General features: G+C 46.2%; 1 protein-coding gene across 1 annotated transcript in view; it reads left to right on the top strand.

The window, feature by feature from the left end:
* The window catches only part of PATJ (PATJ crumbs cell polarity complex component), a 254,691-nt gene that overhangs the window by 31,527 nt on the left and 204,349 nt on the right, over nucleotides 1–18,815 (top strand). Inside the window, 6 exon segments of the mRNA XM_038752385.1 lie at nucleotides 1,977–2,105; nucleotides 6,405–6,626; nucleotides 12,650–12,749; nucleotides 15,181–15,272; nucleotides 17,413–17,586; nucleotides 17,680–17,683. Coding sequence (XP_038608313.1) covers nucleotides 1,977–2,105; nucleotides 6,405–6,626; nucleotides 12,650–12,749; nucleotides 15,181–15,272; nucleotides 17,413–17,586; nucleotides 17,680–17,683 — 721 coding nt within the window.

Below are 18,815 nucleotides of genomic sequence, written 5' to 3' on the forward strand. Positions count from 1 at the left end.
CTGCACACAGTAAGTGCTCAATAAATGCAATTGATTGATTGATTGATTGATTGAGCCCATTGTTGGGCAGGGACCGTCTCTGTATGTTGCCAGCTTGTACTTCCCAAGCGCTTAGTACAGTGCTCTGCACACAGTAAGCGCTCAATAAATACAATTGATTGATTGATTGAGCCCATTGTTGGGTAGGGACCGTCTCTATCTGTTGCCGACTTGTACTTCCCAAGCGCTTAGTACAGTGCCCTGCACACGGTAAACGCTTAATAAGGAGAAGCAACGTGGCTCAGTGGAAAGAGCACGGACTTTGGACTCAGAGGTCAGGGGTTCAAATCCCGGCTCCCCCACTTGTCAGCTGTGTGGCTTTGGGCAAGTCACTTAACTTCTCTGTGCCTCAGTTACCTCATCTGTAAAATGGGGATGAAGACTGTGAGCCCCCGGTGGGACAACCTGATCACCTTGTTACCTCCCTAGCGCTTAGAACAGTGCTTTGCACATAGTAAGCGCTTAATAAAATGCCATGATTATTATTATTATTATTATTAATAAATATGATTGAATGAATGAATGATCCTGATGAGCTTGTATAATAACAACAATGGTATTAGCTCAGCATTTACTATGTGCCAGACACTGTAGTGAGCAATGGGGTAGAAACAAACGAATCAGGTTCATTCATTCATTCAATCGTATTGAGCGCTTACTGTGTGCAGGGCACTGTATTAAGCGCTCAATAAATAATAATAATAATTTATTAATAATAATAATGTTGTTAGAGGGAAGCACAGTCGCCCGGAACATCTCTGAATTCCCGATCCGTCTGGTCCGAGATGCACAGAAAGTCGACCAGAGCCTAGATATTGAAGAGTTGCTTTTCTTTATTGTGACCGTGCGCGTGGAACGTAACTGTGAGCCCACTGTTGGGTAGGGACCGTCTCTATATGTTGCCAGCTTGTACTTCCCAAGCGCTTAGTACAGTGCTCTGCACACAGTAAGCGCTCAATAAATACGATTGATAACAGGAATGATGGTATTTGTTAAGCGCTTACTATGTATCCGGCCCTGTTCTACACGCCGAGAAATTGGCTGTGAGCAGGCAGGAATCGAAACCCCACTGGGATTTCAAGGCCAAAGCCCCAGCCCCTCAGCCATCAACTTAGAGAACCTGTCTATATGTTTGTAAGCGCTTAGTACAGTGCTCTGCACATAGTAAGCGCTCAATAAATACGATTGATTGATTGATTGTACATATTTATTACTCTATTTTGCTTGTACATATTTATTCTATTTATTTTATTTTGTTAGTCTGTTTGGTTTTGTTGTCTGTCTCCCCCTTCTAGACTGTGAGCCCGCTGTTGGGTAGGGACCGTCTCTAGATGTTGCCAACGTGTACTTCCCAAGCGCTTAGTACAGTGCTGTGCACACAGTTAGCGCTCAATAAATATGAATGAATGAATGAATGAAAGCGTGGCTCTGTGGAAAGAGCACAGGCTTTGGAGTCAGTGGTCATGGGTTCAAATCCCGGCTCCACCAATTGTCAGCTGTGTGACTTTGGGCAAGTCACCTTCTCTGCGCCTCAGTTCCCTCATCTGTAAAATGGGGATTGACTGTGAGCCCCCCGTGGGACAACCTGATCGCCATGTGAGCTCCCCAGTGCTTAGAATAATGATAATAATGATGGTATTTGTTAAGCGCTTACTATGTGCAAAGCACTGTTCTAAGCGCTGGGGAGGTTACAAGGTGATCAGGTTGTCCCATGGGGGGGCTCACAGTTTTAGAACAGTGCTTGGCAAATAGTAAGCGCTTAATAAATGCCATCATTAACTTACGCGGCCGTGGTGAATTAATTCTGAAGGATTCTAACGGAACCGTAGTCCGCGCCCTAAAAAAACGCGCTAAAATGAGTGGCGTGGGCAGTTTCCGGCCGGTTTTGAAAGAAATGCCGCTCGTTGACATCCTTGTCGCCCGTCACCTCGTTGCAGATCTGCTGGGGCCACGTCGAAGACGTTGAGCTCGTTAACGATGGGTCGGGCCTGGGTTTCGGAATCGTCGGAGGAAAATCCAGCGGTGTCGTCGTCCGGACTATCGTTCCCGGGGGATTGGCGGACAGGGTAATGCGCGTTTCGTCCTGTTTATTTTATAAAGTCTCAACGACAATCAAAATCCTCTCGACAGCCGTAAAAGAAACGCCCATGTATATTTAAAGAGAAGGGTATAAAACCATCACTAATTAACGGCCGATGCCTGTAACAGGAAGAGATTTGGGGAAGACACCGCTTATGCTAAACGACATTCATCCAATCATTGTCGTATTTATCCAGTGCTGATTGTGTGCAGAGCACTGTACTAAGCGCTTGGGTGAATACAATATAATAATAAACAGACACAGTCACTTCCCACAGCGAGCTTACAGTCTAGAAGCTTTCTTTCTTGCCTTCAGTATCTGTTCGAGTTCAACTCCGGCCTTACGTGTAATTCAGAAAGGTATTGGAAACATAATCAGCGCTTAGAACAGTGCTTTGCACATAGTAAGCGCTTAACAAATACCATCATTATTATAACCAGATTAGTAATTAAATCGTATTTCTGTTTTGAGTATTAATGATTAGTATCGAGTGGCTCAGCTTGTGTCCGAAAGGAATAGAGAAACTTCACCTTGGAGCTCAGAGTTCGGATTCAACCCGAGTTGATAATGGCTAGAGATTGCCAACTGAACTTTGTTCGGGGAGTTGTTTTGCAATATGTTGTTCAGGGTTTTGACTTCTCAGAGTGTAGGTGATGACTAAAAGACCGTAAGACTTAAATTGACAATTTAAAGAAACTAAATTCAATACCAGGAAATTGACTATATGTAAGCCCCAACTCATCCACCTATTCATTTTTGCATTCTTTGTTTTTTCCCCATTTCTCAAATTATTTTGTGTCTGTCTCCCCCCCTAAATTAGGGGCAGGGATTCTGTTTTCTAACTTGATTGAAGTCTCCCAAGTGATAGGTACAGTGCTCTGCACATGATAGGTGCTCAATAGATGCCATGAATGAAATAGGGAGGTAGGTAATAATACTCTAACAGGCACATTCCCTGCACACAAGGAGATTACAGTGTAGAGGAGAGTCTTACAGTCACAGGGAGAGAGAGAGAAAGAAAGAATGGAAGGAAGGAAAGGAAAGAAAGAGAGGAAGAATGGAAGGAAGGAAAGGAAAGAAAGAGAGGAAGGAAAGAAAGAAAGGAAAAGGAGAGAAAGGAAGGAAAGGAAGAAAGGAAAGAGAAGGAAAGAAAAAAAGGAAGGAAAGAAAAAGATATGAAAGGAAGGGAGGAAGGAAGGAAGGGAAAAGGAAAGGGAGGGAAGGAAAGGAAAGAAAGGAAGAAAGGGAGGGAAACAAAGGAAGGAGGGAAAAGGAAAGGAAGGAAAAGGAGGAAAGGAAAGAAAAGAAGGAAGAAAGGGAGGGAAAGAAAGGAAGGAGAGGAAAGAAAAGAAGGAAGAAAGGGAGGGAAAGAAAGGAAGGAGGGGAAAGAAAGGAAGGAGAGGAAAGAAAAGAAGGAAGAAAGGAAGGGAAAGGAAGGAAGGGAAAGGAAGGAAAGGAAAGAAAAGAAGGAAGAAAGGGAGGGAAAGAAAGGAAGGAAAGGAAAGAAAAGGAAGAAAGGGAGGGAAAGAAAGGAAGGAAAGGAAAGAAAAGAAGGAAGAAAGGGAGGGAAAGAAAGGAAGGAAAGGAAAGAAGGAAGAAAGGGAGGGAAAGAAAGGAAGGAAAGGAAAGAAGGAAGAAAGGGAGGGAAAGAAAGGAAGGAAAGGAAAGAAGGAAGAAAGGGAGGGAAAGAAAGGAAGGAAAGGAAAGAAAAGAAGGAAGAAAGGGAGGGAAAGAAAGGAAGGAAAGGAAAGAAAAGAAGGAAGGAAAGGAAAGAAAGAAGGAAAGGAAAAGAAGGAAGGAAAGAAAACGTTATAAAAGGAAAAAAGGAAGGAAGGGGAAAGGAAAGAGAAGAAAAACAAAACCATGGCCTAGTTTCCCTGGCAGGCAATTTGCCAACCCAGGAGCGACTAAGAGCTCACTGGATTAAAGTCTCAAAACTGCCTGGTGTGTTGGAACGTTAGTTTCCACAGAAAATCCCCTCGCTTTGGATGGTTCTTTTTCCCAGACTCTGCCGGTTAACGAGAAGGTGTTTATTTTCGGGCGTAGTTACAGGTTAGATGGTTAAAGTAACGATCCTCTTGCTGATCCTTAGTTTTCCCCCCAGTCTTCTTGAAATTATTGCCTTTCAGTTAAATTTTCATTTCCGTGAGCGACTCGAAATGTCTGAACGCAACGGTCTGGGTTTTAATACGCCAGCAAAGGAGAACAGCAGGCCCCCATTGCAAGATGGAAATGAAATCTAGTAATCTGAGGAGCCGGAGTTGGGAAACGAGGCTGTTGCTTGAGTCCGACCCCTATCCATCGGGGTGATAAATGTGTCTTTCCTCACTGCCTTTCCAGAACACCTGTTTTTCGGTAATGAACAAATTGTTTGGCTTTCAGTGACAGATGCAAATTAAGCCCATCAGTTCCAATTAGGCACGAGCTGGGAAAAATAGTATATGTATGTATATATGTGTTTAAATCCTCCTACCCTTTTTCCCAGCTTACGTTCTAAATATATATTTAATATATTGACTTACACGCACACACACACACACACATATGCTGGAGAAATAACTGTGGGGATCTGGGAATGAATTCCCACTAACCCTGGAAACCTCGTGCCGGAAGAAGGGGAAAGTTTGCAGACGGTTGTTGTCTGGTTGTGTGGCTGCTGAGAGTTAATTGTTCCCCGGTGAGGTGGCTCAATTGCTTTGGTCAATTAAATTAAGTCGGGGACCAGAAGACTTTTAATCAGGGAAAATGCAGCCGGCTGCCGATATCATTTTTAGGAGGGCTGGCGCTTTTCTGGTGCGAAAATGCACCTGAGAACAGTGCTCGGCACATAGTAAAAGCACTTAATGAGTACCGTAATCATTATCATTGCCGTCACGAGGGGAAAGCAGAATTTCTGAAATTCCAGTTTCTCCCACTCCTGCCAATCCCAGATGCGTCCGTTCCAGCAGCTGTTGCCCTCCTTCCTCCTCCACTTTTTCCCCCCTCTTTCCCCTCCCAGTGCTCTCCACCTTAACCACCGCAGTTTGAGTCTTGCCACTCTCCCCGGCTCATTGTTTCATCTCCCCGTCTCTCTCCACCCCGTTCATTTTCCTCAAGTTTCCCGGCGGAGGGAAGAGGAGGAAATGCGAGGAGAGTTCACGCCGCGGTGGAAAGGCCACCACTTTCCAGTGCGGCAGACTCCCCGCCTCTTCCCTTCAACTCCGAGGGATCGGGGATTAGCCGGAGAGGTCGCGGCCGGGAGCGGCGAGCCGATCCAACCTTCCGTACGTGCCGGTCCTCACCTACCAGCTGTCTCGGCCGTGACAGAGCGGATGTCTCGGTTTTAAGTATCGACGCCGCGTGATTCCGCGGGGTTTCCGCGAAAATCGAAAGCGGGCCACCCTAGCCTCCGAATCGGGTTAGCGGCTTTTGATTTTAAATGTAGCAGCTAATCCTTCTCCTCAGAAGAAGTTAGGGGGAAGAATCACCGCAGCGGTGGTTCTCGGGCCCGGGATTCGTGGCCCGGACACTGTGGCCGAAAATCGGGACTCGATCCACCGATTCTTTTCCGCTGACTCTGTTGTATCGTCCTCTTCCAAGTGTAGTGCGCTGCACAGAGTAAGCGCTCAGTCAATACCCTAGATTGATTGATTGAGTACACTTTCCAAGCGCTTAGTACAGTGCTCTGCACATAGTAAGCGCTCAATAAAAACGATTGATGATGATGAGAAAAGCTGAGACAAAGATAATCATAGATTTGAGCTGGTTGGAGTCCACCAACTGCTCATCTTGCTCTGCATGGTCAGTGAGTATCGAGTAAATAAACAGGGAATTTATTTGTTGTTTTCAGTCAACCGGTGGTGTTTACGGAGCGCTTACTATGTGCCGAGAACTGCGTTAAGCACCTGAAAGAATTTAACAAAGTCGGTAGACACGTCCCCCGCCCGCAACTTTCGAAGTTTCCGATGTCGAGAACGCAGATAAGCTTGTCGTGACCAGGGACCACGTCTCCCAACTTGGTGCACGGGGTTAGTGGGAATTAATTCCCGGATCCCCATAGTTATTTCTCCAGCATATTTGTGTGGGTCTGTGGGTTTAAGTAAATACATTAAATATATATTTATAGCAAGAGCTGGGAAAAATGGTAGGAGAATTTAAACACATATATACAGACATATACCATTTTCTCGGTAAGCGCTCAACGGATACGATCGGTTGATTGCAATGTGTCGCTTGGCGGTTACCGATTGGAGCGCCGAATAAACTCTACGAACATTTCCCGTTTCCTTGGTCTGCGCCTCTGTAGGATGGAAAACTCCGGACGGGGGACCATATCCTAAAAATCGGAGACACGAACGTGCAAGGGATGACGAGTGAGCAAGTGGCCCAGGTGCTAAGGAACTGCGGGAACTCGGTTAAGATGGTGGTGGCCCGCGACCCGCTCGGCGAGATTTCAGTGACTCCCCCCACCCCCGTCTCTGGGCCCGTGGCCGCCTTGCCTGCCGCTCAGACCAGGCCTCTTAGCTCCGTAAGTACAAACACGAAGCTTGTTTTGGCACCGTTTGCCAAGTTCCTGTCTCTCCTCGCTCTCGGCTTCAAAGCTGTCCATCGCCTCGCCCCCTCCTACCTCACCTCCCTCCTCTCCTTCTCCATGGCAGCCCGCACCCTCCTCTCCTCCACCACCGCTCACCTCCTCACCGGGCCTCGTTCTCGCCCGTCCCGCCGTCGACCCTGGGCTTCAAGGCTGTCCATCACCTCGCCCCCTCCTACCTCACCTCCCTTCTCTCCTTCTCCAGCCCAGCCCGCAACCTCCGCTCCTCTACCACTAATCTCCTCCCCGTACCTCATTCTCGCCTGTCCCGCCGTCGACCCCCGGCCCACGTCATCCCCCGGGCCTGGAATGCCCCCAATCCCTCTGCCCCTCCGCCAAGCTAGCTCTCTTCCTCCCTTCAAGGCCCTGCTGAGAGCTCACCTCCTCCAGGAGGCCTTCCCAGACTGAGCCCCTTCCTTCCTCTCCCCCTCGTCCCCCTCTCCATCCCCCCATCTTACCTCCTTCCCTTCCCCACAGCACCTGTATATATGTATATATGGTTGTACATATTTATTACTCTATTCATTTATTTATTTTACTTGTACATTTCTATCCTATTTATTTTATTTTGTTGGTATGTTTGATTCTGTTCTCTGTCTCCCCCTTTTAGACTGTGAGCCCACTGTTGGGTAGGGACTGTCTCTATGTGTTGCCAATTTGTACTTCCCAAGCGCTTAGTACAGTGCTCTGCACATAGTAAGCGCTCAATAAATACGATTGATTGATTGATTGATTGATTGACCCCCGGCCCTCGTCCTTCCCCTGGCCCGGAATTTCCTGCTTCCGCACATCTCTTCCTCCCTTCAAAGCCCTACTGAGAGCTCACCTCCTCCAGGAGGCCTTCCCACACTGAGCTCCCCTGCTCTTCCTCCCCTCCCCATCGCCCCCACTCCCCCTCTGCCCTACTGCCTTCCCCTCCCCACAGCACTTGTGTACATTTGTACATATTTATCACTCTATTTTATTAATGATTCATTCAATCGTATTGAGCACTTACTATGTGCAGAGCACTGTACTAAGCGCTTGGGAAGTACAAGTCGGCAACATTTAGAGACGGTCTCTACCCAACAACGGGCTCACAGTCTAGAAGCAGCAGAGGAGCAGCGTGGCTCAGTGGAAAAGAGCCCGGGCTTTGGAGTCAGAGGTCATGGGTTCAAATCCCGGCTCCGCCAACTGTCAGCTGTGTGACTTTGGGCAAGTCGCTTAACTTCTCTGGGCCTCAGTTCCCTCATCTGTAAAATGGGGATTAAGACTGGGAGCCCCCCGTGGGACAACATGATCACCTCGTAGCCTCCCCAGCGCTTAGAACAGTGCTTTGTACATAGTAAGCGCTTAATAAATGCCATCATTATTATTATTATAGAAGGGGGAGACAGACAACAAAACAAAACAAGTGGACAGATTCTCTCCTGATCATCTTGATTTTACCCCAGTGCTTAGTACGATGCTTAATAGACCGCTCCAGTTCTTCCTTAATGATGCGTATATAGCTCTAATTCTATTTATTCTGATGGTATTGACGCCTGTCTACTTGTTTTGTTGTCTGTCTCCCCCTTCTAGACTGTGAGCCCGTTGTTGGGTAGGGACCGTCTCTATATGTTGCCAACTTGTACTTCCCAAGCGCTTAGTGCAGTGCTCTGCACACAGTAAGCGCTCAATAAATACAACTGAATGAATGAATGTCTCTATTCCGTCCAAGTTGGCTGTTCATTCATTCATTCAGTCAATCAATCAATCAATCAATCGTATTTATTGAGTGCTTACAGTGTGCAGAGCACTGTATTAAGCACTTGAAGTCCAAGTTGGCAACATATAGAGACGGTCCCTACCCAACAAGAGGTTCACAGTCTAGAGGGGGGAGACAGACAACAAAACAAAACATGTGGACGGGTGTCAAGCCATCAGAATAAATAGAAGTAAAGCTAGATGCACATCATTAACAAAATAAATAGTATAGTAAATATGTACAAGTAAAATAAATACATCAATCTCTACTCTAAAAACAGGATCGCCTGTTCCTCCCAGACGATCTGGAATCTGATATATGTACTCTCAATCAATCAATCAATCAATTGTATTTATTGAGCGCTTACTATGTGCAGAGCACTGTACTAAGCGCTTGGGAAGCACAAATTGGCAACATCTAGAGACAGTCCCTACCCAACAGCGGGCTCACAGTCTAAAAGGGGGAGACAAAGAACAAGACCAAACATACTAACAAAATAAAATAAATAGAATAGATATGTACAAATAAAATGAATAAATAAATAAATAGAGTAATAAATATGTACAAACATATACATATATCCTAAGCGCTTAGTACATTACTCTGCGCCTAGTAAGCGCTCATTAAGTTCCCCTGATAGATTGATCCCTCATCTCTAAAGCAGCCCCACAGCACTTATGTACATATTGTACTTCCCAAGCGCTTAGGACAGTGCTTTGCACACAGTAAGCGCTCAATAAATACTTTGATTTTACGTAATCCCAGAACAGCCTCGGCCCTTTTTTGCCATCAGCTCTGCAGTGCCATAAGGGAAATGTCGACACGATTAGACAAGTGGCATGCGCATACTGGGATTGATTGATTGATCTAGAATTTTATTGATTTGTATTGATGTCTGTCTAACCCCCCTCTAGACTGTAAACTCATTGTGGGCAGGGAATGTCACTGTTAATTGTTGTGCTTTACTTCCCAAGCGCTTAGTACAGTGCTGTGCACACGGTTAGCGCTCAATAAATCATCATCATCAATCGTATTTATTGAGCGCTTACTGTGGGCAGAGCACTGTACTAAGCGCTTGGGAAGTACCATTTGGCAACATACAGAGACAGTCCCTACCCAATAGTGGGCTCACAGTCTAAAAGATGTCAAATAAATACGTTTGAACGATCGAATTCATTCAATCGTATTTATTGAGCGCTTACCCTGTGCAGAGCACTGTGCTAAGCGCTTGGGAAATACAGTTCGGCACCACTAAATGAATAAAGTAGGTCGTTGATTTGAGAGCCAGTGCTGGTAGATTATCCAGTAAAGCTGACTGTTGGTTTCCTTGCCTGGATTTTTTTTTTTTTTTAATGGTATTCGTTAAGCCCTTACTATGTTCCAGGCGCTGTACTAAGCGCCGTGGCACTCAGGTTGTTCACCGGTCCCCCTCGGGGCTCACAGTCTTAATCCCCTTTTTATCTTTTAGACTGTGAGCCCACTGTTGGGTAGGGACTGTCTCTATATGTTGCCAACTTGTACTTCCCAAGCGCTTAGTACAGTGCTCTGCACATAGTAAGCGCTCAATTAATACGATTGATGATGATGAAGGAACTGAGGCCCAGGGAAGTGAAGGGATTTGCCCAGCAAGAAAAGGGGTGATCCTGGGATTAGTATTTAAATCCTTGGACTCCGAGGCCTGTGCTCACTAGGCCACACTGCTTCCTTCCTTGCCTAGAAAAACTTGAAAATGGAGCTTCCTTGGGGGAGCGCTTTGAATTTTCTGTCTTTTCTGGTCAGCCCGGGATACCCCGTCCAATCTCAGTGGTGATTTCTTTGAACGGGGCGGTAGGGAATCAATCAATCAATCAATCAATCATATTTATTGAGCGCTTACTATGTGCAGAGCACTGTACTAAGCGCTTGGGAAGTACAAGTTGGCAACACATAGAGACAGTCCCTACCCAACAGTGGGCTCACAGTCTAAAAGGGGGAGACAGAGAGCAGAACCAAACATACCAACAAAATAAAATAAATAGGATAGAAATGTACAAGTAAAATAAATAAATAAATAAATAGAGTAATAAATATGTACAACCATATATACATATAGGGAAGTGCGGGCCCGTGCTTTAAAGCGAAAAACCAGCTGTTATTTTAGGCCGCGGGCCCATTGTTGGGTAGGGATCGTCTCCGTCTGCTGCCGAATCGTACCTTCCAAGCGCTTAGTCCGGTGCTGTCTCTAGATGTTGCCAATTTGTACTTCCCAAGCGCTTAGTACAGTGCTCTGCACATAGTAAGCGCTCAATAAATACGATTGATGATGATGATGATGATGCTGTGCACACAGTAAGCGCTCAGTAAATACGATTGAATGAATAAACGACTATTTTGGGGAGGCAGAGCGGAGCCCTTGGGACGGTCCCAATGCTGCTTCGATTGTGAAGCGGCATTTTAGACCGTGAGCCCACTGTTGGGTTGGGACTGTCTCTCTGTGTTGCCAACTTGGACTTCCCAAGCGCTTAGTACAGTGCTCTGCACACAGTAAGCACTCAATAAATACGATTGATTGATTGATTGATTTGATTACAGTCGTCACGAGTCTCACCGCCCGCCCTTCCCTCTCCTCCAAGAAGCTTATCAGAGAAAAGGCCTCCGTTTATTCTCTCCTGATTTGGGAGAGGAGCTTTAGTGAAGCAGCTAATGGTAATAGTAATTATGGTATTTGTTAGGCGCCTACTATGCGCCAGGCACTGTACTAAGCGCTGGGGTGGATACAAGCAAATCGGGGTGGACGCAGTCCCTGTCCCAAGTGGGGCTCATAGTCTCGATCCCCATTTTACAGATGAGGGAACTGAGGCCCAGAGAAGTGAAGCGACTTGCCCAAAGTCACACAGCTGACAATTGGCAGACCAGGGATTCGAACCCATGACCCCTAACTCCAAAGCCCAGGCTCTTTCCACTGAGCCACGCTGCTGTTCTAGACTGTTCTTCTAGCCTGTGAGCCCACTGTTGGGTAGGGACCGTCTCTCTATGTTGCCCACTTGTACTTCCCAAGCACTTAGTACAGTGCTCTGCACACGGTAAGCGCTCAATAAATACGATTGATTGATTGGTAAGCGCCCAATAAGTACGATTGAATATGAATATGTTCTAAGCACTGGGGTAGATCCGAGCTAATCAGGTTGGACACAGTCCTCATCCCACATGGGGGCTCACGGTCTCAGTCCCCGTTTTGCAGATGAGGGAACTGAGGCCCATTCATTCATTCAGTCAATCGTATTTATTGAGCGCTTACTGTGTGCAGAGCACTCTACTAAGCGCCTGGGAAGTACAAGTTGGGAACAAATAGAGATGGTCCCTACCCAAGAGCAGGCTCACAGCCCAGAGAAGGGAAGTGACTTGTCCAAAGTCACACAGCAGACCAGTGGCGGAGCCGGGGTGAGAACCCACGTACTTCTTTCTTCCCGGCCACCGGGCCGAGCCGCTTCCCTGATTGTACATATTTTTTTTTTACTCTATTTATTTATTTATTTTATTTGTACAGATCTATTCTATTTATTTTATTTTGTTAGTATGTTTGGTTTTGTTCTCTGTCTCCCCCTCCTAGACTGTGAGCCCACTGTTGGGTAGGGACTGTCTCTATATGTTGCCAATTTGGACTTCCCAAGCGCTTAGTCCAGTGCTCTGCACACAGTAAGCGCTCAATAAATACGATTGATGGTGACAATGATGAAGGGCGCGGAAAATTCCTCAGCCACGTTCTCCCACCCCGGCCCACGAGACGCCCTGTCCTCCGCCGCCTCATTTTCCCTGGAGCTTCTCCATGGCCTCAGGGGGGATTGGGAAGCCAGAGGAGCTTGGCCGAGCGGGCGACGGAGAAGTCCCGCTGGCTTTTGGAAAGAAATTGGGAGCTGTTTTTGGACTCCTTCCCAGTAGCGTTTTGATTTCCGACCAGACCCCGGGCACCAGGCTCTTGCCCTGACTTCATTTCACTGTCGGGATTTCTGAAATCACCGGCAGCTCTAGAAAAATTGCTTCCTCCCGGTTGTTTTCATATTAAGCGCTTCCAAACTTCACACCTCATCTTAACTTTCCCGCTTCCTCCGCACACACACACTTCTTCTTTCCCAAGTCAACCCTGTGACCTTCCAGTTCCCCCGGCTCGCTCCCTCGGAATCTCATGGAAAAAATTAGCCGTTCTCACCACCTCAGACACCCTTTGGCTGTGTTGTTTTTTATTTTTTCCTTCTAGGGCAGTTCTCCCTTTGATATTTATGACGTTGAACTTATCAAAAAAGATGGCCAGAGTCTGGGCATTACAATCGTTGGGTACGTTGGAGGAGCTAATACGGGTAAGTGCCTTTTCATTCTGCGTACGGACGTTGTGTCGGAATGACTCCGTCGCCAAGTTATTTTGAATAAAAACATTGGACGTTATGTTGCCAACTTGTCCTTCCCAAGCGCTTAGTACAGTGCTCTGCACACAGTAAGCGCTCAATAAATACGATTGATCGATTGATTGGACCTTTACGAGTCAGGCCTCTGAAATAAGACCACGGTTGCTCTGCAGGGACTTTCTTTTTCAAGTACTTGTAAAATGCTTACTCTGTGCCGAGCACTGTTCTAAGCCCTGGGTAGATACAATGTAATCAATCAATCAATCAATCGTATTTATTGAGCGCTTACTGTGTGCAGAGCACTGTACTAAGCGCTTGGGAAGTCCAAGTTGGCAACATATAGAGACGGTCCCTACCCAACAGAGGGCTCACAGTCTAAAAGGGGGAGACGGAGAACAAAACCAAACGTACTAACAAAATAAAATAAATAGAATAGATATGTACAAGTAAAATAAATAGAGTAATAAATTCGTACAAACATATATACAGGTGCTGTGGGGAACCCGGGGCCCACAGCCTAAATTGGAAAGAGGAGGGTTTAATCCCCTTTTTACCGAAGAGGTAACTGAAGCGTAGAGAAGTGAAATGACTTGCCCAGAGGCACCCGACCGACAAGTGGGAGGATTGGAACCCAGGTCCTCTGGTTTCCAGGCCCGTGCCCTTTTGATTCGCCTTCAAATCGAGATTCTTCTCAGTGGGTTTTAAGTTGGCATCATAGGCATTAACTCACAGTCCGCGGGATCCTTCTAGACTGTGAGCCCACTGTTGGGTAGGGACTGTCTCTATATGTTGCCAACTTGTACTTCCCAAGCGCTTAGTCCAGTGCTCTGCACGCAGTAAGCGCTCAATAAATATGATTGATTGATTACTGTGTGCAGAGCACTGTACTAAGCGTTTGGGAAGACCAAGTTGGCAACATATAGAGACAGTCCCTACCCAACAGTGGGCTCCCAGTCTAGAAGGGGGAGACAGAGAACAAAACCAAACATACTAACAAAATAAAATAAATAGAATAGATATCTGCAAGTAAAATAAATCAATCAATAAAGAGAGTAATAAATATGTACAAACATATATACATATACGCTGCTTCTCAGTAATAATGATGGCATTTAAGCGCTTACTGTGTGCCAAGCACTGTTCGAAGTGCTGGGATGGATACAAGGTGATCAGGTTGTCCCACGTGGGGCTCCCAGTCTTAATCCTCATATTAAAGGTGAGGTAACTGGAGCCCAGAGACGTTAAGTGACTTGCCCAAGATCCCACAGCTGGCTGAGCAGGGATTAGAACCCACGCCCTCCAACTCTCAGGCCCAGCTTCTTGCCGCGAAGTCATGCTGCTTCTCTCTCTCAGGGTAATTAGCAGAAATTCCTTCAGTTTAAAGGGTCTGGTGCTGATTAAAAGGTGGGAGAAGGGCCCATAAATGCAGAATCTGAGAGAAACCACCACCAGCTGAATCCAAAAAGTATGGAATATTTTTGGTGTTTTATAGGAACATCCGGGCAACACAGTAGGGTTTTAGAGTTGGGGTGCGTACGTTTGTGTTTGTGTGTGGTGGATTTGGTTTTTTTGCAATTAGGGTCTTGCCAGAACAGGTGGGAAAAATCAGGGATGCTAATGTAGGCAAAATCCTGAATAATTCTTGGCAGCTCTTCCTCCCGCCGTGCTCTCTCAGTGAAATACCTGTTTTTAAACCTCGGGTTCAACGGCAGTGTTCCCTTCACGATGATGATGATCGTGATGACGATGTACATATGTATATATGTTGTACATATGTATATATGATTGTATGTATCATCTTACCTCCTTCCCTTCCCCACAGCACCTGTATATATGGATATACGTTTGTACATATTTATTACTCTATTTATTTTACTTGTCCACATCTATTCTATTTATTTTATTTTGTTAGTATGTTTGGTTTTGTTCTCCGTCTCCCCCTTTTAGACTGTGAGCCCACTGTTGGGCAGGGACTGTCTCTATATGGTGCCAATTTGTACTTCCCAAGCGCTTAGTACAGTCCTCTGCACATAGTAAGCGCTCAATAAATACGATTGATGATGATGATGATGATGATGTATTTATTTACTCTATTTTACTTGTATATATCTATTCTATTTATTTTATTATGTTAGTCTGTTTGGTTTTGTTCTCTGTCTCCCCCTTTTAGACTGTGAGCCCGCTGTTGGGTAGGGACTGTCTCTCTATGTTGCCAACTTGGACTGCCCAAGCGCTTAGTCCAGCGCTCTGCACACAGTAAGCACTCAATAAATATGATTGATTGATTGATAGAAAGCATCCAGTAAATATGATTGAATGAATGAATGAGTAGTGGAGGGCTAACCAGGAATCTTTCCCGTTTCTGTTATCGCCCGTGTGACCCCAGTGGATTCCTCGGGGATCTTTGTGAAGAACATCATCCCGGGCAGCGCCGCCGACCAGAGCGGCCGGATTCAAATTCACGACAGAATCGTCGCTGTGAGTGTCGTGGTTCACTGGGAAAACTGGGCGGGAGTCAGTAATAATAATGATAGTATTTGTTAAGTGCATCAATCAATCAATCAATCGTATGTATTGAGCGCTTACTGTGTGCAGAGCACTGTACTAAGCGCTTGGGAAGTCCAAGTTGGCAACATAGAGAGACAGTCCCTACCCAACAGTGGGCTCACAGTCTAAAAGGGGGAGACAGAGAACAAAACCAAACATACTAACAAAATAAAATAAATAGAACAGATATGGACAAGTAAAATAGAGTAATAAATGTGTACAATCAATCAATCGTATTTATTGAGCGCTTACTGTGTGCAGAGCACTGTACTAAGAGTACTAAGAGAAAATTTCCTCTAGACTGTGAGCCCACTGTTGGGTAGGGACCGTCTCTATGCGTTGCCAACTTGGACCTCCCAAGCGCGTAGTCCAGTGCTCTGCACACAGTAAGTGCTCAATAAATACGATTGATTGATTGATTGGTTACTAAGCGCTTGGGAAGTCCAAGTTGGCAACATCTAGAGACGGTCCCTACCCAACAGCGGGCTCACAGTCTAGAAGGGGGAGAAGTGCATTAAGTGCATCTAACTTTACTATGTATTCTGATGACTTGACACCTATCCACATATTTTGTTGTCTGTCTCTCCCTTCAAGACTGTGAGGCCCGTTGTTGGGTAGGGACCGTCTCTACATGTTGCCGACTTGGGCTTCCCAAGCGCTTAGTACAGTGCTCTGCACATAGTAAGCGCTCAATGAATACGACTGAATGAATAAATTGAACGTTAAGCGCTTACTGTGTGTCACGCATACTGTTCTAAGCCCTGGGGTAGACACAAGGTAATCAGGGTGGTCACAGTGTCCGTCCCATATGGGGCTCACGGCCTTAATCCCCATTTTCCAGATGAGGGAACTGAGGCCCAGAGAAGTGAAGTGACTTGCCCGAGGTCACACAGCAGACGTGGGGTGGAGCTGGGATTAGAACCCAGGTCCTTCGCCTTCCCAGACCTGTGTTCTGTCCACTTTCTGATGCCGACTTGTACTTCCCAAGCGCTTAGTACAGTGCTCTGCACACAGTAAGCGCTCAATAAATACGACTGATTGATTGATAGAAAGCAAGAGTGTACCCCGCATCACTTTTGTGAGTATCTTTAAATCCTATATTCTAAATAATTTCTTTATATTAATGGTCATCTCCCTGCCTAGACTGTAAATTTGTGCTTCGGGTTCCAACCCAGTTTGCTTGGATTGATGCCAACCTCTCATTAGATGCTTATCAAATACCACAATTATTATTTTTTTTCTGGTTTTAAGGCACTCGCGATGTGCCAGACACTGTACCACGCATGGGGTAGATATAAGCTAATCAGGATGGTCACAGTCCCTGTCCCATATGGGGCTCACGGCCTTAATCCCCATTTTCCAGATGAGGGAACTGAGGCCCAGAGAAGTGAAGTGACTTGCCCGAGGTCACACAGCAGACGTGGGGTGGAGCTGGGATTAGAACCCAGGTCCTTCGCCTTCCCAGACCTGTGTTCTGTCCACTTTCTGATGCCGACTTGTACTTCCCAAGCGCTTAGTACAGTGCTCTGCACACAGTAAGCGCTCAATAAATACAATTGATTGATTGATTGATAGAAAGCAAGAGTGTACCCCACATCACTTTTGTGAGTATCTTTAAATCCTATATTCTAAATAATTTCTTTATATTAATGGATGTCCCCGCCTAGACTGTAAGTTTGTGTTTCGGGTTCCAACCCAATTTGCTTGGATTGATGCCACCTCTCAGTAGATGCTTATCAAATACCACAATTATTATTTTTTTTCTGGTTTTAAGGCACTCACGATGTGCCAGGCACTGTACCACGCATGGGGTAGATATAAGCTAATCAGGGTGGTCACAGTCCCCGTCCCACATGGGGCTCACGGCCTTAATCCCCATTTTCCAGATGAGGGAACTGATTGATTGATTCTCTCGGCCTCAGTTACCTCATCTGTAAAGTGGGGATGATGACTGTGAGCCCCACGCGGGACAACCTGATCACCTTGTAACCGCCCCAGCGCTTAGAACAGTGCTTTGCACATAGTAAGCGCTTAACAAATGCCCTTATTATTATTATTTATTATTATTCAGGTGGACGGGCTGGACATCCAGGGCTACACCAACCAGGACGTGGTGGACGTCCTGCGCCGTACGGGCCGGGTGGTGAACCTCACTCTCGTCCGCCGGAAGACACCGCCGCCGCCGCCGCCGCTCTTCGAATTCCCTCCCGAAGAAGCTCCGGACGGAGGTAACTCTCCCCGCCCCGTCTTGTTCTTTTCGGCTCGTCTTTCCCACTCTGGAATCGTCCTTCCGACCCGGGCGCGGCCCGGAAATTCGGAGCGATGCCCAGAGTGGGAGCCTGGTCATCGCTTTTAGTTTTAGACTGTGAGCCCACTGTTGGGTAGGGACTGTCTCTATATGTTGCCAATTTGTACTTCCCAAGCGCTTAGTATAGTGCTCTGCACATAGTAAGCGCTCAATAAATATGATTGATTGATGACCAACGGATCCGTGTAACATTCGCTCCTTGTAGTGTCCAAGGGGAGCGTGGCCTGGTGGATAATAATAATAATAATGATGATGGCATTTGTTAAGCGCTTATGCTGTGCCAAGCACTCCTCGGAGCCCTGGGGAAGATACAATTTAATAATCTATTTTGTTAATGATAATAATAATAATAATGGCATTTATCAAGCGCTTACTATGTGCAAAGCACTGTTCTAAGCGCTGGGGAGGTTACAAGGTGATCAGGTTTGTCCCACAGTCTTAATCCCCATTTTACAGATGAGGTCACTGAGGCCCAGGGAAGTGAAGTGACTTGCCCAAAGTCACCCAGCTGACAGTTGGCGGAGCCGGGATTTGAACCCGTGACCTCTGACTCCAAAGCCCAGGCTCTTTCCACTGAGCCACGCTGCTTCCCATGATGTGAATCGAGCTTTAATTCTCTTTGTTCTGTCGACTTGACGCCTGTGCACGTGTTTTGTTTCATTGTCTGTCTTCCCCTTCTAGACTGTGAGCCCGTTGTTGGGTAGGGACCGTTTCTATAGGTCGCCAACTTGTACTTCCCAAGCGCTTAGTACAGTGCTCTGCACAGTCAGCGCTCAATAAATACGATTGAATGAATGAATGCAAGGTAATCAGGTTGTCCCACGTAGGGCTCACGGCCGTCATCCTCATTTTCCAGATGAGGGAACTGAGGCACAGAGAAGTGAACTGACTTGCCCAAAGCCACACAGAAAGACAAGCGGTGGAGCCGGAATTAGAACCCATGACTTTCATTCAATCAATCAATCAATCAGTCGTATTTATTGAGCGCTTACTGTGTGCAGAGCACTGGACTAAGCGCTTTGGGAAGTGCAAGTTGGCAACACATAAAGACAGTCCCTACCCAACAGCGGGCTCACAGTCTATATATACCTGTATATATGTTTGTACATATTTATTACTCTATTTTACTTGTTCATATTTATTCTATTTATTTTATTTTGTTAGTA

This window comes from Tachyglossus aculeatus, chromosome 10, assembly GCF_015852505.1.
Source record: "Tachyglossus aculeatus isolate mTacAcu1 chromosome 10, mTacAcu1.pri, whole genome shotgun sequence".
Classification (NCBI taxonomy): domain Eukaryota; kingdom Metazoa; phylum Chordata; class Mammalia; order Monotremata; family Tachyglossidae; genus Tachyglossus; species Tachyglossus aculeatus.